This window comes from Colletotrichum paranaense, assembly GCF_030867605.1.
Source record: "Colletotrichum paranaense strain IMI 384185 chromosome Unknown Scaffold_14.1, whole genome shotgun sequence".
Classification (NCBI taxonomy): domain Eukaryota; kingdom Fungi; phylum Ascomycota; class Sordariomycetes; order Glomerellales; family Glomerellaceae; genus Colletotrichum; species Colletotrichum paranaense.
In genome coordinates, this window is record NW_026848972.1 from 253,893 (window position 1) to 275,161 (window position 21,269).

General features: G+C 53.8%; 4 protein-coding genes across 4 annotated transcripts; 2 read left to right on the forward strand and 2 right to left on the reverse strand.

Annotated features, from left to right (window-relative positions):
* Positions 1 to 3,246: 3,246 nt before the first annotated feature.
* On the reverse strand, positions 3,247 to 3,468 carry CPAR01_13953 (uncharacterized protein; the record flags this gene model as incomplete). The annotated part of the gene is made up of 1 exon (XM_060498205.1): positions 3,247 to 3,468. The coding sequence occupies one exon, from the start codon at positions 3,466 to 3,468 to the stop codon at positions 3,247 to 3,249; it is 222 nt and encodes a 73-aa protein (XP_060342939.1).
* A 2,262-nt stretch (positions 3,469 to 5,730) lies between these two features.
* Positions 5,731 to 7,933, reverse strand: CPAR01_13954 (uncharacterized protein; the record flags this gene model as incomplete). Its single annotated transcript, XM_060498206.1, has 3 exons — positions 5,731 to 6,958; positions 7,004 to 7,357; positions 7,410 to 7,933. The coding sequence occupies 3 exons, from the start codon at positions 7,931 to 7,933 to the stop codon at positions 5,731 to 5,733; spliced, it is 2,106 nt and encodes a 701-aa protein (XP_060342940.1).
* A 1,203-nt stretch (positions 7,934 to 9,136) lies between these two features.
* Positions 9,137 to 10,133, forward strand: CPAR01_13955 (uncharacterized protein; the record flags this gene model as incomplete). Its single annotated transcript, XM_060498207.1, has 2 exons — positions 9,137 to 9,770; positions 9,850 to 10,133. Coding segments are annotated over 2 exons (918 nt in total), but the record flags the coding sequence as incomplete, so codon positions are not given.
* A 2,816-nt stretch (positions 10,134 to 12,949) lies between these two features.
* Positions 12,950 to 21,064, forward strand: CPAR01_13956 (PH domain-containing protein; the record flags this gene model as incomplete). Its single annotated transcript, XM_060498208.1, has 12 exons — positions 12,950 to 12,970; positions 13,039 to 13,185; positions 13,249 to 16,435; positions 16,487 to 17,223; positions 17,278 to 17,719; positions 18,831 to 18,919; positions 19,045 to 19,187; positions 19,280 to 19,426; positions 19,497 to 19,918; positions 19,972 to 20,008; positions 20,063 to 20,177; positions 20,240 to 21,064. The coding sequence occupies 12 exons, from the start codon at positions 12,950 to 12,952 to the stop codon at positions 21,062 to 21,064; spliced, it is 6,312 nt and encodes a 2,103-aa protein (XP_060342942.1).
* Between the last annotated feature and the right edge of the window lie 205 nt (positions 21,065 to 21,269).

The following is a 21,269-nucleotide window of genomic DNA, read 5'->3' on the forward strand; positions in this document are numbered from 1 at the left end:
ACTGCGAAACGCCATGGCTTCGGTCATGTGAGGGAGGGGAAATTCGGGCAGGATCACAAAAAAGTTGGGGGTTGCATTGACATGGGGCATGGGCATTAATGGGCATTTGGTAAAGCGATTTGGGGATGGTTAATCCTGTCTTGGTTTTGCAGCGAAACCCGTTTGGTTCACCCACGCCTTACCCAACGAAAGCACACGGAGGTTTCTACGAGATACTCCGTGTTGCGGGTTTGGAAGGTAGTTCCTGACGGGGGTTTACTGTTGTTATTTTCATCATCTGTTGTCACAACTCTCTGTTTGGGCAACATTATCATCTCACATGACGGGTTCTTCAAAGGCCATCTGAGCATACATAGAAGGACAAAGCATCTACGGAAATCGGGAATAGCTAGCTAGCATCAAGGGCATCACGGATCTAGTATTCGGGCACGCATTTCACATACTCCTTTTCAACCCAGAGGAGGTACATGGCGGATACAGTACTCCCCCTCCTCTCAATGGGAACAATATCATATTCTTTCTGAAAATACCACTTAGCATCAATGTGTAGCCAGCGGGTTATTCGACCGATGAATTGAATCAATCATGTATACTTGACATATCGCAACTGTGTGAGAAATCGCGTCGAGCTGACTCTCAATCGATCGGCACCGCCGAGTTCAATGACGGAAAGCCGAGGTGAATAGGATGGGACACCTCGGAGATGGGGGAAGAATGAGCAAGGTAAGGACCCCAATCGTCCGATCCACAGACGCCAGACCTCTTTGGACCTCACGATATGCAATGTTGCTCCCCCAGACGTAGCATGTCGATCACTGGTTCTTTTTTGACTATATGGTGCGGTCTTCCCCGGATCATGAAGTGGACGGGCGGGGCCTGGCGATGTGCGACACTGACTCGAGGAGTCGGGAGTCGGGGAGTTTGCCAGCGTATCACTTTATCAGTACAGGTGAAGCGGGCGAGTTAGGGACAGACAGGAAAGAGAGACGCGCTCGACGCGAGACTTGGGAGGTGTGACGACAGAGGGATCGGATTCCCGCGGATGGACAAGTCTGGGAATGCCGTGATAAGAGGATCGACTTGTGTGATTGGGGAGATGTTCTGTCTCTTGCCTGCCTTGCCTTGCGCCTCGCCTTGCCTTGCTTCCTTCTCCCCCGCGGGGGGTCAGTTTGGGCGGCTTTCGGCAGGCAGAGTGCAGACTGAGGTACTTGCTCAATGCTGTTTGGCTGTGCGGGTCACGGATAATGATATACAGGATGTTGGGTTACAGCAGGATCTCGATATTAAATGGCACACCGTGGACAGACGGCCAATGGGATATGTGCGTACATTGATTCGAGGTTCCAGACCATCATTGTCAAGGGAGGACGATCTTGCTGTGCCGCTTCGCTTGTGGTTTTCTATCGCTAACTTGAGTCTAGACCTTTTTTTCGAGGTCGGATTTATGGTTTACGGGTGCAAGTGAAGGATTCTGTTGATTACTGTGTGTTACACAAGCGCTTGGGGATGTCAAGCGAGTGAAAGCGAAGGAGTAGATAACTTTGTCAGCAATTGATCCCTGGGTTCGATTTTGTCCGTCCAGTAATAGTGCGGCCGTTCAAGTTCACTGGCCTTTTCAGGGTATTCATATTCCCTTCTTACCATCCTCCTGGATAAGACCGTTGAATTAAGTCCCATTCCGTGTCATTTTCGCGTTCCAGGCTTTTGTTTTCCCGGCGGGCGCGGGAGAATTACGGCAGTAGGCTAGCGGCTGATAGAATATGCGCTGAGTGGGGGTGTTTCTTCATCTTGGGTTTTGGTCTCCATGGATCGTGACATTCCGGCAGGGCGCCAGCATCACTTCGGTTTGAATGGGGCCGAGGCTAGTGATGCTTGGTTGAGGCCGGGGCATTTGATGACGTTGGCGGGGATTGTGTACGTGCCAACGTGAGCGGACAGGTATATTCTCGGCAGTGGGAGTTCTTGGGGTTCTAGGGGGTTCTATCACAGAGACATCACATTTTTGGAGTGGCTGTCTCGTTCACGATATTTGATTTGATGATGGATCAAAGTGAGGCTGTTGTTCTCTTCCGAGTCATGTGCTTAGGCTCGTGATGGGGGGGACTTTGTCTTGTGAGACGGTGGTGATGGAAAGGTGTGAATGGGTATCGTAATGGAGGTTGAATGGGTGAGCGATGACGGATGGTCTGGGAACGAGTCGAGGTCTCGTGATAGAGGCCGATGATGGCGGAGCTTTGAAGGAGGTGGGGGGGGGGGGGGAGTAAGGTAAGGTAGCTAGGCCACCGTCTTGACCCGGAGAGATATGCGACGACGACGATGACGAACCAATGGGTAGGCGATGATGGTCCCAAGTGATCGGAGCGAAAGGGCGAGGGACCAAAGCAAGGGCGGTGAGCTTAACGCAGGTTCCAGTATTCCGTACGCTGTGAAATGATGTGTGTGAGACTGTGTGTGTGTGTGTGTGTGTGTGTGTGTGTGTGTGTGTGTGTGTGAGTGTGTGTGTGATGCCGGATTCCGGGACTAGTATCACGCAAGTCAGGCACGTAATGTAGGTACGGTGCAGCGGAATGCTCCAAGGTGGGAACACTTTTTCTTCATCTTCTTCTCTATTGAGGTGAGGTGAGAGAAGGTGTGTGTAGGTGTACGTAGGTGTGAGTGGGTGAAAGGAGTATGATGAGTGAGTGAGTGGTCTTGGTTGGGGGCTGGGGCTGGACAAAAATGAGAGCATGATCGGGTTAGGATACGGGGTGTTCGAGGCGAACCTGACCGATGAGTGGTGGTGGTGGTGAGGATGCGGCGGCTGAAGCGCACTTGACGCCGCGGCCGCGTGAGCGATGATGGTAGCGTGTATTCCGTAGAGGGGGGTCTTGTGCTAGTGTGATGAGATGGATTAGATTGTGCGTGATTGTGTGAGATGACGTGAGGCGCGGGGCACTTTGAGTCGTGTTTGTGAAGTGCGTTCCATTGTGTTCCTGCTTAGGCACCCAAGTAAGTCAGGCGAGTAAGTACCTACCTTTCAGGTTATCTGGCTGGGTGTTGTTCGGGCAGATTTGCCCAGTCAGCACGATGTTCTTAGTGGATGGGCTAAGGTGCAAGTGGTGGTTTTCCCTTGGTGCTGTGTAAGTAGATAAGATTACTTTAGTAGGTTCTCTCGGTGATAGGTGGGATAGGAAAGGACTGGTGTGGTTGGTCTATGTCTGTAACTAGCTGCGGGATGTTATAGATGCGAGATAGGGTAGTCTCGGTTTATCGTATAGTACGACGCGACTGTAGCAGCATTCCTATACCATAAGGTAGGTGGATAGGTAGACTTATTGGAGGGGCTGGAAAAGCGGAAAGGCAACTCGAGCAAATGATACCGGCTATTTGAAATACGTGTCGCAAGGTGTTGCCATTCGGGAGGGGGGAACAATAGAACCAACTCTCGGGATGTGATGGGCCTGTCGGGGTATGATTACAGAGTCTCATTTCGGGATCTGGTCCTCGACGATACCACCATGTTATGGCCTGCCTGCCATGCACTTGCGGCACACTCGCCTGACTCTTTCGGCCGGCTTTGCAGGTTTGCCGCGATTTTTGGAAGGTGTTGCTTCTCCCTGGGCGAGGGGGGAAGATCGGCCGGGTGTGGAGAAAAAAGGACAAATGTCGGCGATGCCGGTGTTGTTCGGGGTGGAGTCCGGGTCCCCGGTCTTTCTCTCTTCCTCTCTCGGCGGTCCGGGGGGATGGAGGGTGGGGGTCGTTTTCCTCTCTCCTCTCCCACGAGTCTGGGTCTGACCATCCGATGCTGGAGACTGACTCTCATCCTTGTTCGAGCGCTACCACCTATCGCGATGAAATATCGGGAAGGTTATATTGACGGCGGTGTTATCGTCGCTGATTCTATGGAATGGGGGTTTGGACTTTTCCCATCCAGCGCTCTTTCCGAGAAGCGTCAATGTCGTGCATGAGTGCATGGTGGCTTTCTAGGTGGACCGATGATCGCTCTGCTTCTTTCTGAATCATGTTTTTGGGGGCGAGAGAAGGGCCATTGACGCCGATCGTCGAGATAGCGCCTCCATGGTAAAGACTACACATGAGGGTGGCATCGGAGTAAACTCCGACTTTCTCATCTGCCCGCCCTTCGCGGGTGTCCGATGCCGTCATAGCGTTGAGGCAGAGACCCTCAAGTCCGTGTGGTCGTCTCCCAATTTCGAGTCAGGCACGGCGTATTGCTGATTATCGCGCGGCTGGACGTGTACATGACGCGTCAGAGTTGCTCATCACCAACTCTGGCGCTATGTTCTCTTCAGTTGTTGAGTACCTGTCTATGGCGCCTGGCTCATTCATAGTTTCGTCTAATTCATTCTTCCATGTAGCATTTAGTTGACAACTACCGATTGAGCAACATCGTAGCCGTAGCTGTGCACACAAACTTCACGATCGGCTGGGAATGATGATGACTCTTCGCGTTGTAGAACTTTCATAGAGCCAAGATATTTCACTGACAAACTTATCAATCTAAGGAACCGGCGGGTTCGTACATGTCCACCGCAGCCCGTCCTTCAACCTTTATGCTTCGAATAACCCGAACATTGTGCACGCAAGCCCATGAAGCAGTCGGAGCGATCTCAGTCTCCGGACATCTAACATCTGTCAGAGTCTGGGCAACCCGAGAATCGCCTCTTCGCCCACCGCCGGACCGTTTTTCTTTTCTTAGCCTTGTTCTATGCGGTCCATGCTGCCTCATATGGAATTCCAGGCAGGTCAGATACCGTCGGAAAATTAGTTTTGTAATTTTGTATTGAAAAACTAAAGGTCGTTCGTGGACGTCTTCGAGGTTATTCGGAGACCGCCATCGCTTTGGCGGTTGACAGCTCTGGAAGCTATCAATTCTTGCCACGCATTCCAACATGTCACAGCCTGTATCGGCTGCCGAGTCTGAGTCTAGGCTCTGAAAGCCGTCTCATGATTAAACAGTGGTCGTCCAGGCAGTCAGCCAGTGGACGTTGGGCTCTAGCCACACAAAGACGTAGATCCGTTACCTTGCCACATCAACAGTGGCCGAACAACGCATAGTTGTTAGGCAGCCTAGCGTGATGGAAGTCTTGCTTTTTCATCTTAGATATACTTGTCTGCAGTGGCTTCTAGTGGTGGTGAACCTTCTACAACTCGATTGCTTCAAGAACTCATGTTTTCTCTGTATTTCGGAGGAGGGAATTCTTTGGTGCTTCCGCTTCCCAGAATATCGTGACTGCTGTTTTGAAAGATGGAGGCAGCCTGTGCTAGGGGCACTAAGCGTACTTTTGCAACATGTTTCTGCACTTCATGTAAGTAAGAGGAGCACCACTTCGTTTACGGCAAGTACAAATGGACGGGTTGTTAGGTCACCTTATGCCCTTCTTTCGTTTTTCAATACGTGGGACATGTGGGGATTTCGTCCAAGGCCAATGCTATAAGAGTACGGGTCAATCTAGAATATGCTGAAATGCCCGGCAAATAGATCTGGTACCATGGTAGTTTTGCCCCTTTTAGAGGAAAGAGTCCTTCTATGCAGCAACTCCACTGAGATCCCATCAACACAATCGATGTGGCATCTTCTATTCAGGGATATGCCGGCATCAAGGTATCGAATGCAGTGTGTTCGAATGACAACAACAACAACAACGAGGCAACCTCGCATGTTAATGTTACTTTCCCGTATCTGAGGATATGTACGGCTTTGTTTCTTTGCTAAACTCGACTGCGGCCACACTACTGATTATAAGTATGACCTGTCTCTCGAGGCTCTCCTCCATCATTGAAGTCCCGAAGACTACCAACCTTATCCACCTGGTCTGAACTGTTGGATAGGACCAGTTCGGGCCCTGAAATAGATTCGACCATCCTGATCTTCACTTGCTTAACATGCTTCGAAATGTCTTCCGCCCCTCTGAGCTGCTCCCTAGCTTCAGCATCTAGCCCATGCGTCAACCCCGCCAGCGAGCTACCTTTCCAGGCCGGGAGTCGAAGCCTCCTAGTCTCAACCATCGAGAACAAGCAAAACAGGCATCCACCGAGGAGCGCCCCGAAAGGCAGCGATATAAATGCCCATCGAACACGTATGTGAACCACCGACTCTCTGGTCGTCCCGCGGTGAGGCGCGGTCTGGAACGAGACGTCTCGCATCCACTTGGTCATCCCGAGGGCTGCGATTTCGAACGTGGACGACAGGTTCTGCGATGTGCCGAGGGTCGAGATCACAGAAGGCTGTTCAGGCTCGAGCAGTTCAAAGGTCGGATAGACGAGCTGCTTCAACGCCAACGAACCGGAGCGTCTCGCAAACTTCTCCACAAATGCACTAGACACTGTCGCCGCGGCGGCTTGGGATATATTGAACCATAGCTCGTCTTCCTGGCCCATCGACGCGACGACGTCGTCGTCAGACGGTAGGGTGAGCTGTAGATCCGTTCGCCGCATGTCACCCACGGAGTGGAAGTCGAGGGTGTAATTCGACATTTTGTTGTACACCCTGATCTTCTCCGCAGTTTTAGGTGACGAAGATAAAGCGTAAGAGAAAGAGTCGAGGTTTCGGACCGAGTATGAGCCGAGTACCTCTTCCTTCAGGATGCCCTTTGTGACGGTGGAGCGGTAGATGTTTGTGCAGAACGACAAGGCACACTCGAGTGCGCTGGCTCCAGGGGCTTTCTCCTTTTCTCCCGCAGCGTTCATCTTCGCTTTTATCATGGCGAAGGAGACGATCAGAGCCTTCGTGTCCTGGAAGGAGAGCGTGTCCCCAGGTTGCGTCGTGGTCTGCGCCGTGAGCTCGACCTGCTGCCCGCTACCGTCATCAAAGTTGGATATGTTCAAGTTCATTGTCGGCAGTTCAAACTTGGTGTAAGCAAACTTATCGCTCGTGTTCAGTCTCGCATTCTGCATCGACCAGGGCACCGTCAGAGCCTTGTCCGAAGCGTCAGCGATGCCCATGGACATCACCAAGTGGCTGGAAACGTCGTTACAAGCGCTGCACACCGCCAACGAGGCATACGGGGCCCAGGTGCAGTTTCCCGTTGCGCAGGTGAAGGAGGGCTGCTGGCTGCTGGGGGTGCTGAGATTGTTGAACCCCGTCCAGATGGCGGAGAGCGAGCCAAAGTCGTATTCGAGAAACATTGGTTCCACGGATACGGCAGTGTATGGCTCCGGCATCTGGATGGACTGGAGAGGTGTGTCGCCGCTGAACCCTGCCTTGCCCACGTCGAGTCTCCTTGTGGTGCCGATAGAGGCGACGGCATCCACCTCTGATGAGTCGACTTCCTTCTCGTAAAATTCGACGACAGCCTGGAGAAATGGTTCGAATCCGAGCAGGACGACGGTTGCCAGGGCACCAAGGGACACCCAGTGCCTAGGAAATGACGCTTAGCTGAACGGTATCTCACGAGAGGGAATCGACCTACCTGTGTTTAATGTGCCACAGAAGCCGGGCGCTTCCCAAAGGGCCGCGCCCTGCTTCCTCGAACCGATCATAACTGATCATGTAATCGTCCTTGCGCCTGAACAGGTTCCATTTTCCTTGACTCAAGCAGGCACCAACGCCGAATGCCAGACTGACTCTAGACACCGTGCCCAAGATGGAGATAATTGTGTTGAAAGTGAAGAAGAACGCCCATTTTGATAGTGGCTTCCCATCATACGCTGATAGAAGGGCGGTAGCCGTAATTAGAGCCGCAATGCTGAGAACGAGTGCCCATATCTCCAGCGTCCAACTGTACTCGCTGGTGGCTACCTTGGATTTCTTTGGCTTGGCTCTGTTGGAGGTGAGGCTTGTAGTTTCTGTTGTAGACTCGTCGATGGGCTTGGTGTTCGAGGCCGAGTATGCGGTTTGGGACTGGTGTAAAGGCTGACTGTGTACATTAACTGTGTATTCGGGTGCCATTGAGGTATTTGCGACATTATTGAGGGGCTTTCGTGGTATATACATGATTTTTCCTGTACTTGCGGGTGATGCGAAGAGTTTCAGCAGAGACGAGAGAGGTGTCACATTCGCAGGTATCGGTTCTTCGTCTAATCGCAAGCTGATATGGCTATATAAACACTCCTCTCGAGGCGAAGGAGTATAGCTATAGTGGAAATACAAGTATGTAGCGGTTCAGAGACGGAACGCTGTCAGCATGGCGATGCATTTCTGGCGACACAGCAGGCATAGCCCATTTTCCATGCCTCGACCAGACAAACCACGAGTATCGGGGATGGAAATCTGGGCTTTGCTTTCATTGGCCGCCTGTTGCTTCCATCCATCTCCAGTCCTGCAGGTCTTGAATGTATGATGTTGTAGGATGACAACACCGAAATGTGATTGGGCCTCGCCAAAGAGTTGATGACCGCAGGCTGCAACAAGACGGCACAATTGCTTCGAGTTGTCTGATGGTTATTTTAGGGTGCAGCAGCTGAAGTCGTTTGGCCTATAAGGCCACAAATCAAGTTCACGACCAGTCGTGGTGCCAGGGCGACGTTGACGCATAGTCTTGTGATAAGTATGCTTTGCATGCACGCCCATTCTCATCAGGCTGCGACAGTAGGCATTTATTACACTTGCCAAACCGATTGAAAGGATTCGAATTAGCAAGATAGACATGGAAGCCACCCAAAAAAGCAAAAGCTTAAGTTACTGTGACCGCGGCAGGGTTCGAACCTGCGACCTCCTCGGAGTTCAAGTGTTCACATTGTGAACGAGGAATCATAACCACTAGAACACGCAGCCGGATTTGTTGAAGATAGCCGCCGGGTGAGAACTCTAGTATCGCTAGTGTCGCCTCCGCAGCGAAATCCAGTTGGTCCAGATACAGAGGGCTTCGCGTAACATCGAAAAGATCTCGGAAAAGCTGTCATCATCGTCAAAGTCTGATGCGCTGTTTCAGTTTCAGGAAAGGAATGGTTTTCTGTTCTTCCTGTATTACCTCTAAGGCTTGAGTTTGGGATTGAATTTGGGCTAAGACGGGACTGAAGTATCGGCTTAACATATCCTGTGGACGTTCATGCGAATTTTCCCTCGCCGATTGAGGAAATGACATTGTAATGAGATGTAAATTGCAAGTCCGGTTTCAAGAAACAGGCGATCGAACGGGCCATTTCAATTGACTGGATTTGAGTTGTGTCAACTACACTGAAACCTCACAACAAGAGAACGGCAGTTAGCCTTGCACCGACATCGCAACCCCACCATCCACACAAAATTGAACAGGAGGGGTCAAGCAGTGACGCAGCCGTGGAACTCGAGTTGATAGAACTTCTTCAAACCACCAGAGTATACACCAACACACATACAAAAATGACACGCTTTCGCCCCTGTATAGACCTGCACGCCGGCCAGGTGAAGCAGATCGTCGGCGGCACCCTCGACAGCACAACAGCCGAGCTCAAGACCAACTTTGTCTCGACACACCCGCCGGCGCACTTTGCGCGGCTGTACAAAGACAATGAGCTCACGGGCGCCCATGTCATCATGCTGGGGCCCGGCAACACCGAGGCCGCGCGGGAGTCGCTAAAGGCGTGGCCCGGCGGGTTGCAGGTCGGAGGAGGCATCAACGACACGAACGCAAAGGAGTGGGTTGACGCCGGCGCGGAGAAGGTCATCATCACGTCCTACCTCTTCCCCGAGGGGCAGTTCAGTCAGCAGAGGCTGGATGCGGTGCTGCAGGCGTTGGGAGGCGATAGGGACAAGCTTGTCATTGACCTAAGCTGCCGCCGGCGCGGAGATGACAGGTGGTTTGTGGCCATGAACAAGTGGCAGACGATCACAGACATGGAGGTCAATCAAGGTATGTTTCTAGCGGCACAGTTTGATATACACGAAGTGCGCGGATGTCACATGGCTGGCTGACTGACTGTGTGTTGCAGAATCCATCAAGCAGCTGGAGCCCTATTGTTCAGAGTTCCTCATCCACGCAGCAGACAACGAGGGTCTGCAAAAGGGCATCGACGAGAAGCTGGTGGAGAGACTGGCCGAGTGGTGCAGTCTGCCCGTGACGTACGCCGGCGGCGGCAGGAACCTGGAGGATCTGGAAATGGTGAAGAAGCTGAGCAAGGGCAAGGTAGACCTGACGATTGGTAGCGCGCTGGACTGTTTCGGCGGCAACGGGGTCAAGTTGGAGGAGTGTGTTGAGTGGAATAAATCTCAGTAATCGTCGAAAAAAAAAAAGGTCGAATGCCCACAATCAACAACCAAACCAACACTTGTTCCTGGATGACAGGCGTCACATCCGGCGCGGCGGCCGTGCAACTTAGCTGGAGGCGAGCGGCGATGTTGTTTCAGCCAGTGCGACGAAGCAACGGTGGGCAGATGCGCTAGAAGAAGCGAGTACAAAGAAACAAAACACGCATAATGGACTCATGGAGCTGGTGTAAAACGCACGAAGTCGGCGCAGACAGGCACTAGTCCCAACGTCTCCTCTTTCCTCTCTAGTTTTGCAGGTACGAATAGGTAGGTTTTCCTCGCTCTCGCGTGCCGATGGGACCCGGGGGGCGCGGCTTTTCTTGCGAGATAAACTTACGTACATATGTACGTACATTGCATCGAATCGTACATGATGAAGAGATGCCCTGCGTGCCCTGCACGATGGTGTGCGTCGGATCGGAAAGTCTGTTGTTGTTTGGCCCCTCTTTCGTCTGTCGCTCCTCCTCATCGTGGCTCCTCTCTTGGGGCTGAAGAGGAGGGAGGGGCTAGGATATTGCGCAGTGTTTGGGGGCCAGCAGGTGCTCCTGGCTCTTGTGGACTCGATCGGACGATGAGGAGGAGGAAGGAGGAGGAGGAGGAGAAGCCTGGAGGGGGAGGATACGTGGATCACACTTGACAGGCAGGACCACCAGGAAGTCAATTGCGCTGCACGATGGGACGGCATTCTCGCAAAAAATGGCTTTGCGCCGGCGGGGGCGGGGACAAGACGGTGCAGCTCTTAGGAGCAAAGTCCGGGCGCGGCGGACGATCTTTCTCGTTTTTTTATACACGCACACATGCAAAGTACTTGTAGACTCGAGTAACTAGATACGAATCAATACAGACGAATCAGCAATCGAGAAAGAGGAGCACACACCAAAACAACAATAACAATGGGGAGAAAAAAACCATGGCCAGATGCATGGACAAGCAATGGCAGCCAAAAAAGTCGAGTACAGGCCGCAAGCTCGATAACAACAACAGCTTTCTTTCTCTTCTCTTCCGTCTGTTGTGTTGGTAACCCAGAGTGACATTGGATGACGAGAAATCATAACACAGCCCACCCCTGGCGAGCACGGGCAGAGGGGGAACGTCTAAAGCAACAACGAGCTCCATATCGATATCCAGCCGACGGGCTAAAATGCTCAGAGCCCACTCAACCCACCATCTGATGGGATTGTGCGATGCGATGTGATGGAGAGAAGCACGACATGCGGGAACCAAGCGTGGGCTTCCCAGGTCTAGGTCAAGGGCAAGGTCTCGACTTCTCTGACGTTTGGTATGGAGTATTGGGTAAGTAAGCCATCACGATGACTTGACCATGGACTGCAACAGCTGCAAGAACCCATGTCCTCAGCTGCTGTTGGCCCGGAGAATTATCATGGTTCAACAACAACATTGACGAGGGGGAAGCCGGACAAGCATGAGATGGAGAGTAAGCCTGATGGTTTCGGGCAATAAGCAGCACACACTACTACTCCGTACATGCAGTACTGTACAGTCCTTGCGCGCACAGAAACGAAAATCAAGTTGTTGTTGATGAATATTATTCTCCTCTCTTCTTTTATCCTTCCTTTTCTTGCTCGTGGCTCCCCTCTTTCGCCTCGGATACTTGCTTTTCTAGCTTGCCTTTAGTCTCTCTCCCTGCAGACGCCGTAGTAGTGGCTGACGATCAAGACTGGAAAGATAATTCTAGAGTAGGCATCTTGTTCCCTAGGTATCCGTAGTCCACAGTAACTCGTCGTCTTCGGCATCAAAGGCATAGACCATGAACAGCCATTGGCTATTGCTCGCTTGAATACGTCTTGAGATTGCATCGTAAACCGCTGAGCAGTGTCACAGAAAGAGTGGGCACGTGCAGCAGACACCCGCCCAAAGCCACCCCGGTTGTCGGCCGTTCCCCTCTCCCCAGTGGTCCATTTTCCCATTTATTGCCATGCTGGATGCTGGATGCTGGCTGGATTGGTGGATGGAGTGGATGGCTGGCTGGATGCTGGGCTTCGAAAAGCCTGCTGCCGCCTGCGGCTTGCCAACAACCCCTCGTCCCAACTCTCCCGTCAAAGGTACGTACCCGGTCTTTTATCGACCCCTGTCACGCCAAAAATCACACTAAACACAAGGTCGCCAGGAGCAACGCCACCGACAAAGAGCTGCCTTCCTTGTTTGTTTACTTCTTCCCCTCCGCGCACCAATCATCGAGTCCCCGCCTCAACGTCAACTCATACCGCCCGCTGCCCTTAAACAACACTCGACCACATCGATGCATCACAACACAACGTCCCGTTCACCCTCTTGTTGTTTCTCACCACAACCGCCGTCAGGAACGCTATCCCATTACCTGTTGCTGCACTTTGGCGGCATCGCCCTTTTTTGATTTTTTTTCGTGTGTGTTGCTGTCGTTTTGCGCTGTTCCCTCCCCCCTTCAGCTTCATCACCCAGCATCCCCATACTTCGGCTCTGCCCATTCCAGTCATCAACAACCCATACCGAATTACCCTTCGATTATGACCCGAATCGGCATCTGACAGCACACATCCCCGAGAGCCACCCAAGGAGAAAAAAGTCAAACATTCATTCTAGCAGACAAAAGTCTTTCTACCGCATTTTCCCCTTTGTGTATCTTTGCGAATCTGCTCTGAACCTCGCGGCAATCACCCCGGAACGCACCGCAGTAGAGTCTGCTTAACATCGGATTTTCTTTCGAGTATTGATCGCCATTACTACCACGTACTGCGATTGTTCCCCCCCAAATGCGCTTGCGCAGTCACAACAACATCACACAAAATGGCGTCTTCTGAGGATCCCGTAAGTTCTGACATACGCCGCTGCTATGATATCGCGTTGCCCGCGACTGACTCTCACTTTTCCAACAGGTACATCCTTTGCGCATTAGCAAAGGCAGCAGCACTCCGGGATCTCCCCCTCCTACCAAGGCCAGCACTGGCATCCCTCGCCCCCTTTCCGAGCTCTCTCCTTCAGACCTCAGGCGGAACTCACCGAGCTTCAAGCAGCCCTCCAAGGTAAGCGGACCGTGTCTGAGACACAATCCCCGTCTAGAATTTCCACTAACAGCTGTCGTGTAGAAAATGACCCTCAACACCGACTCCTCTCCATTCCAGTCGTCCCCACTAGAGACTACTACGTCTCCCAGACTGTTTTGGCAGAAGCGCAACCTGGACTCCATCAGCACCGAGAACAGCGGATTATACGGCGGCGCACGTCACGGCTCGCCTTCGCCAACCCGACGCACTTCCATCGAACGTCTCCAAAGAGCCTCTCGAGTCAAGAACAGCAACATTCTCGCTCTCGAGCAGAAGCAGGAATACGATCCCACAAGAGTCCCCCAAATTGAGCGTCCTCTCGCTAAGCATTCCGGACCCTCATATGACGGAACGACAACAATCATCAATGGCCTACGATCTTCTGATTCTCTGAACAGAGGCATCGGCCACCAGCGCAACAACAGCAGCAGGTCGAGCATCCCCATCTTCAGCCCGACAACGAGCCCTACCAAGGGTTCTACACCAATGCAAATCAACCCTGCGAACCCGCCGCGCAGCCCGGGCAAGGACCAAGGGTCCCCTATCAAGTCTTCCCTTTCGAGAAGCAACTTCAAGAGCAGCTTCGACCCCGAGACTGGCACCTGGTCAGCCGACACTTCTTTCGACGATCGCGAGCTTCCTTCTGGAAAGTCGCTTCATCGCCACGCCAAGAGCGTCACCTTTGACGCGGCTCCTCCTCAAATCAACGAATATGAGATGGCCACGCCGGACATTTCTTCCATAGGATCCAACTCGCGCGAGGGCAGCTTCGACTCCATGGATGACGAGGACGACGAGGACGGACACTACCACTTTGGAGATCACGATATGGAGGGTGACAGCTTCGATGCGTCGCTAGAGGATACAGACAAGACTCCCGTCGTCGGTCCTGACGATTGGAGACAGTCTGCTGAGCGTATGGAGGATCCCTTCGATGGAAGCCCCATGCCAGATGCACTTCCACCTCGTATCGGCCGCACAGAACACACTCGATCTGACTCATCAACTTCGGATCACCGCCCCCTGCCTCCTCTTCCCGGCATGGGCTCACCCGCCCGTGGTTCGCCCGCCTTCAGTGACTCCCGGTCTTCTCCTGGCCTGTCCGCGACAGCAGAGAGAATGGTGGGCGCCCACCGTAGCTTGCCACCGCCCCCCCCGGCAGCTGCCAGCAAGAACGAGATCCAGAGCATCGGCAACGGCAAGATGACTCTCGAAGAGAGACTGAAGCTTATGATGCTCTCAGACGACCACAAGTCTGCCAACGAGCAGCAGAGAGAGCGTCGCCTTCGTCGCGGTGCTCAGCGCGATAGAATCCAGAGCCCCGCTTCCGATACTGAGACAGCCGAGTCCAGCATGCTTTCCGCTGATGCAGATGAGGCTGATGATACCATTGGAGATATTTCTGCCCTCGAGGACTACGAGTTGCCTAGCCGTATCTCCCGTGAGTCCATCATGCGTCGCGTCAATGGTGGCGCCAATGACCAAGGAGGTGACTACTTCTCCTCGCCTGCGCCTAGCTCTAGCCCCGAGCGACCCAGCCCTGAGCGTCGTCTGCCCCTGCCCCTTGACCCGGATGTCCCAATTCCTTCAACTGAAGACTCCATCCTGGATGACATCTCCGAGCTTAGCGACGAGGGTAGTGTCATTATCCACAGAGATGAGGCCTCTGATGTCGACACCGAGTCAATCACAGACTTCTACGCGCGGTCTGACATTGACGAGAACGATGCCGATTCTGCTAGCCATTACTCTGACGGACCGGCTCGCCAGCCCGAGGTCACTCAGGTCGACGAGGACATCCTCACACCTCGTGCTGCTAGCCCCTTCCAGACATTTGACTTGGCCTCAGAGATAAGACCCCTGGAGCTCAAGTCCGACAAGGGTTTCAGCTCGCCCGAGCAACGCGCTGTCTCTCCGGCTGACCTCCCAGTCAGGGAGCTGACACCCGAGACAAAGGTTGAAGAGGATATCGAGCCTACAAGCGAGCCTCAGGATGAGGTTGTTGAACAGCCTCAGCCCGAACCCGAGGTCGAGAAGGAGCCGTCGCCAGAGATGATAGTCGATGCACCTGTCGACACTGCCTCTGATCGCAAGCACAGCCTCCCCGAATTCCACGACGAGGGCAAGGACAACGAGTTCTCCAAGGGCTTGCAGTCGTTCATGCTTCCTCCGCCTCCGGAGCCTTCTGCCGAGGAAGTCGAGGAGCTTCAGCCCCCGCCAAAGATGACGGAGCTTCAGGCTGAAATGCAGCGCCCCGTGACCCCGAAGCATCTCTCCAAGCCTGATTACGACGGCTCCGGCTGGGGTGATCCAGAGGATGAAGAGTATGAGGAGGAGCCCGGTACGCCCGAGTCTGTCATTCATCGACCCATGTCCGATTCTGAATCAGAAATCTTCGACGAGCTACCCATGGAATCTCCTGCTATTCCGGAGAGGCAGGCGACAATCAAGGCATCTGGATCCAAGTTGAAGACCAGACCTTCCAACACACCCTCTGACATCATTGCCATGAGGGAAGCCCGGCGCCAAGTTAGTCGCGAGGTGCCCGACATTCCAGCCATTCCTGAACGCCACCGCAACAGGCTGTCAAGGGATCTGCAGGGAGAGCCAACTATCCACGACGACGAAGAATTCGTGGACCGCCGCTCGAGCTTCAAGAAGCGCAGTCTCACATTGGATCTTGACTTTGGCCTCAGCCTTGACCAAGATTTCGATCGTGTCATTGAACAACAAAAGGTTGCTTTTTCTCAACTAGTCCCCAAATCTCGCATCGCAAGTGGCAGCACCAGCAGACAAGTGTCCAAGCCGACCGCAACCACGAATAAAATCATTTCACCAGACAGGAAAGAGTCACAGAATGCTAACCAGAAGAACCAGCGCGGATACCTCATGCGCCAGAACACCAAAGTTGTTACAGCGAGCGACAAAGAGTCTTCTGACATGTGGAAGACTCGATCTGCTGGCAACTCCCCCGTTAAGACAGACCGCCCTCAGTCATGGACCGTCGAGCCCTGGAACGGTAGGCCCAGACAGAAGAGCATCAGACGCCGCGCCAACACAAGTGGTCCTGTGCCGCCTATGCCTGGCCAGGAGAGCAATGCTCAAACTCTGAACCCCCTGGCTGAAGAGGACTTGAACCCGGAGCTTGCGACCGAGGAAAGCGGCGAACGTGGCCGCCTCTTCGTCAAGGTTCTTGGAGTCAAGGATCTCGACCTGCCCATTCCCCGAAGTATGTTCCACCCTCCCAAGCCTCATCTCCAGATTACTGACAATTGTTTAGCTGAGCGTACCTGGTTCAGCCTGACGCTTGACAATGGTGTCCATTGTGTCACAACCGCCTGGCTTGAGCTTGCTCGCAACGCTCCCGTCGGCCAGGAGTTTGAACTTGTGGTTCCCAACGACCTGGAGTTCCAGCTGACCCTCAACGTGAAGCTGGAGAAGCCCGCGCCTGCCAAGAAGGTGATCGTGCAGTCTCCTACTAAGGCTAGCAAGCCCAAGACGTCTACCTTTAGCAGGGTGTTCGCGTCTCCCAAGAAGCGGAAGGAGATGGAGTTGCGCCAGCGCGAAGAGGAGGAGCGTGTAGCCGCCGAGCAGCAAAAGGCTGCTCAGGCCAGACAGATGAAGGTCGCGCCTACCGCCTGGGACTTGTTGTCTCCACTCGCGGCTGAGGATGGCAGCTTTGCTCGTTCGTACGTGTGCCTCAAAGAGCACGAGTCGCGCTGTTACGGTCGCCCCTATGTCGTTGACGTGGCTTGCTTCAACGAGTGGGCGACTGAAGAGGCTACCTTCGCCTCCAGCGTCAAGAGCAAGCGTGGCAATACTGCTGTTGTCCGCCGCGCCCCCTACAAGATTGGAAAGTTGGAGCTACAGTTGCTCTTTGTGCCCCGTCCCAAGGGATCCACCGAGGAGGACATGCCCAAGAGCATGAACTCTTGTATCCGAGAGCTTAAGGCTGCGGAGGAGCGCCTTGCTAAGAACTGGGAAGGTCACCTGAGCCAACAGGGTGGCGACTGCCCTGTAAGTCTCGTGTCATATCCGATTCATACCGAATACGTGCTAATCTCATCAAAGTACTGGCGTCGACGATACTTCAAGCTTGTTGGCCAGAAGCTCACGGCCTACCACGAGGCTACCCGTCAACCCCGAGCTACTATCAACCTGGCTAATGCCAAGAGGCTGATTGACGACCGGCGTGCCCTGACGGAGCGAGAGACGACCGGCAAGGGCGGCAGACGTCGGCGATCAGCCTTCGCCGAGGAAGAAGAAGGATACATGTTTGTCGAGGAGGGTTTCCGCATCCGCTTCAATAACGGCGAGACCATTGACTTCTACGCCGACACAGCCGAGGACAAGCAGGGCTGGCTGTTGGCTCTGACGGACCTCATTGGTACCGGTCGCGGCGACAGCGAGGACGATGTTGGTGGTTCTCGCAAGCAGGGCAAGTGGTGCGAGCTCATCCTCAAGAGAGAGGAGGCGCTGCGACGGCGGCAAGAGGGCCGACGGGTGCACTCGCGTACGAAGAGCACATTCAACTAATACCCCTTCTTTTCTTGATGATTTGGCATGATCGGCACGAGTAGGGGACACGAAGTAATGGGGAGGCACGTCATGATCTATGATTCTCTTGGACCTGGAGTTCGTGATCGGATCATCATGTTGTCTTTGGTCCGCTGTTGCGATGACTTGTGTCTTGTGGACTGCGCGCTTGCCTGAATATCTAATAATTTGGCAGACAGGATGGCGTTTGGGCATGGTTTGGATGGCGATGGCGATGGAGGAAATTCCGGAGATTGAGAGCTTGTTGTTTTAAATTCGCACTCGGCTTCTTTTGAGCATTGTTCTAGGAGTCGGGTAGCCCGTTTGGTTGTACGTATCATGTTGTACTAAAATGGGAGGTTTTTATCGTTAAATTGTTTGGCATTGCATTTTCGTGCCGTGATATCTGTTGCCTTGTCTACTTGGGTCATAATCCGAGGGCAATTGAGTTCACCCTAGGTCCTGGTAAGTTCGTAGTCACCTAGGTGAGGAGCGCATGCATCACGTGCGTGGTGATGTGCATAAAGTTGCTGGACCCTTGCTCCATTGATGTTCTCGTCAGTGAAGGGAAGCCACGGGGGCGCAGCTGGCCGGGGGAGTTTCACCAAGGTATCCATCCGTACCGAAGGTAATGTGCAGCGGCACGAATTGCAGGTGGGTACGTACCCATCCAGAGCAATGGATTGCTGCTCGCTACCTGAATTGCAGTGGGCTGGCAGCAGTAGCAGGCGGGCGGCAGCACCCACTTCGTCTTCCCGTTAGTTCGTTATTTTGGAAGGGCCCGCCAGCAACAGCTCCCAGCTATCTTATTACACCGAATCCTCCCCTTTTGGATCACCAAGAGATCGCAGGTTACGTCGCTTTTCCCTACACAGCATTGCATATCGTCTGCCTCTTTCTTTACCGACCCCTTCCCCTCCTCCCTCCCGCCACCCGGGTCTTCCAAAACATAAATCATCCTCAATGGCGGGCCGCTTTGTGCGAGCGTCGAAATATCGTGGGTCTTTTTTTTTTTGTTTAAACTGTCGCATGCCACCGTGTTGCGCTGGGACGAGCTGAATACTGACGCCCGATTTCCTCTCGTCTAGGACACGTCTTTGGCAAGCCGACCCGGAAGGAGTTCTGCTACGATAATCTTCACATCAGCCGAAATGCCTGGGATACCAACTTGGTGAAGGTAAGTAAGGGGTTCGCTCCTTTGCTTCTTTTGCCCTCCTGCCGAGACAATTGATGGGGGGGCAAGACCGGGGTCGATAGGAGAACACAAGAGGAAGAGGCTGACCAGAAACTCGCAACCTTTAGGCCAACCCCGACTACCTCTCCGTCAATTGGGATGCCGGCGGTGGCGGCGCTTTCGCTGTCATCCCCCTTGGCGAGAAGGGAAAGGTGCCCGACCAGATCCCGCTGTTTCGAGGCCATACCGCCACCGTCTTGGATACCGACTGGTACGCCGATCCCCGCGACGCCGCGACCCGCGCGCACCATCCACCGACGACGGCGAGCGCACGCGACAATCATACTGATGACCACGTGCTAGGAACCCCTTCAACGACCGCGTGATTGCTTCTGGATCTGAGGATGGAAAGGTCTTCCTCTGGCAGGTTCCCGAGAACTTCACCCTCTACACCGATGCCGACGAGCCCGCCGATGTCTCCCCCGTCAGCAAGCTCGCTGGCCACTCGAGGTTCGTTGCCCGTGACCTCCTCTTCTCCCACTCCACTTTCTCGGCCATGATGCTGATATGTAACATACAGAAAGGTCGGCCAGGTCCAGTTCAACCCCGCTGCGGAAAACATTCTCGCGTCCGCATCCGGCGACTTTACGATCAAGCTCTGGGACATCACCACCGGCTCGCCTACCCACACCCTAAAGCACAACGACATCGTCCAGAGTCTGTCGTGGAACGCCAGCGGCTCCATGTTGGTCACGACATCTCGCGACAAGAAGATCCGCGTGTGGGATGTGCGCGCCGAGAAGCCGGTCCACGAGGCTCCTGGCCACCCGGGCGCCAAGAACAGCAGAGCTGTATGGATGGGCGAGCACAACCGTTTCGCCACGGCTGGTTTCTCGCGCATGAGCGAGCGTCAGCTTGCGCTGTGGGAGCCTGGCCGCAGTGAGCCGATTGGAGGTTTCAGCATGCTGGACTCCATCTCTGGTGTCATCATGCCTTTCTGGGGTCAGTGTTGGAGGTCCATCCTTCGTAAGGGACAGTTGCTAAACTACAGACAGATGACGGATCCAACTGCTTGTATCTTGCTGGCAAGGGGTAAGTAGTTCATTGAGCAGAGTATAGTCCTTGGCGTACTGACAGTTCTGACAGCGACGGCAACATCCGATACTACGAGTACGAGAACGACAAGTTCGAATACCTGAGCGAGTACAAGTCCGCCGAGCCCCAAAGAGGCATTGCTTTCGTTCCTCGTCGTGGCATTAACGTAGGTCGACTTCAGCGCGCGCGTGGTGAAATATCTAGAGAGCCATATCTAACGCCGCGTAGGTGCACGAGAACGAGGTCATGAGAGCCTACAAGACGGTCAACGATAGCTACATCGAGCCCATCTCTTTCACCGTCCCCCGTAGAGCCGAAACCTTCCAGTCCGATATCTTCCCCCCCGCTACTGGCCTCAAGCCTGCCGTCAGCGCCAAGGATTGGCTCGATGGCAAGACTGGCATTCCCTCCAAGATCGACTTGGAGAGTGTGTACGAGGGTACCGCCCCGAAGGAGGTTGCCTCTGACTACAAGCCTCCCGTGATCGCCTCGGCTCCTCCTCCAGCTGCAAAGCCTGCGCCAAAGCCCGCCCCCGCTCCGGAGCCTACTCCGGTGGCACGCTCACCCCCTCCCTCAATGAAGGAGCAGCAGGCCTCCATGTCCAACATGGCCAACAAGTTCAAGGATGACGAGCCTGCTGAGCCTGAGGATGAGGACGACGACTCAAGCTTTGAGGAGGTACAAAGACCAGCTCAGCGCGCCGCGGCCCCTGCTGCAGCTCCTGCTCCTGTCCGTGCCGAGCCGGCTAAGATTCCCTCGCCTATCAAGGCCGCCTCCCCTGCTCAAGTCAAGTCGCCTCCCGCACAACAGTCCCCTGTCAAGCCCGCATCTGCCAACTCACCTGCATCCTCGACGCACATTGAGTCATCTCTGGATCAGATCAGACAGATGCTCGAGCAGCAGACCAAGCTCATTGGCAAGCAGAACGACAAGATTAGCAAGTTGTCGGACGAAGTCGAGGGGCTGAAGCGCAAGGTGAACGCTGGCGGGTCTCAGGACCAGAGCGAGAGGATCAGACAATTGGAGCTGGAACTTGAGGCCGCGCGGTCTTAGGGAATCTCCTCTGATATTTTTGTGTGACCTACAGCGTGTAAAAGAAATGGGGTCTAAGGGGGAGTGTGCATCTGGAGAAGGGAGAGATGTGATGAAAACTGGGTCTTTGGGATGGATAGCAAGCAGTGATTGTCACAAGCAGAGTTAGTTTGGTGTTATAAGTACCTATCTTGTTCTCTTTCCCCTCAGGTCGTTTCTTTGGTGC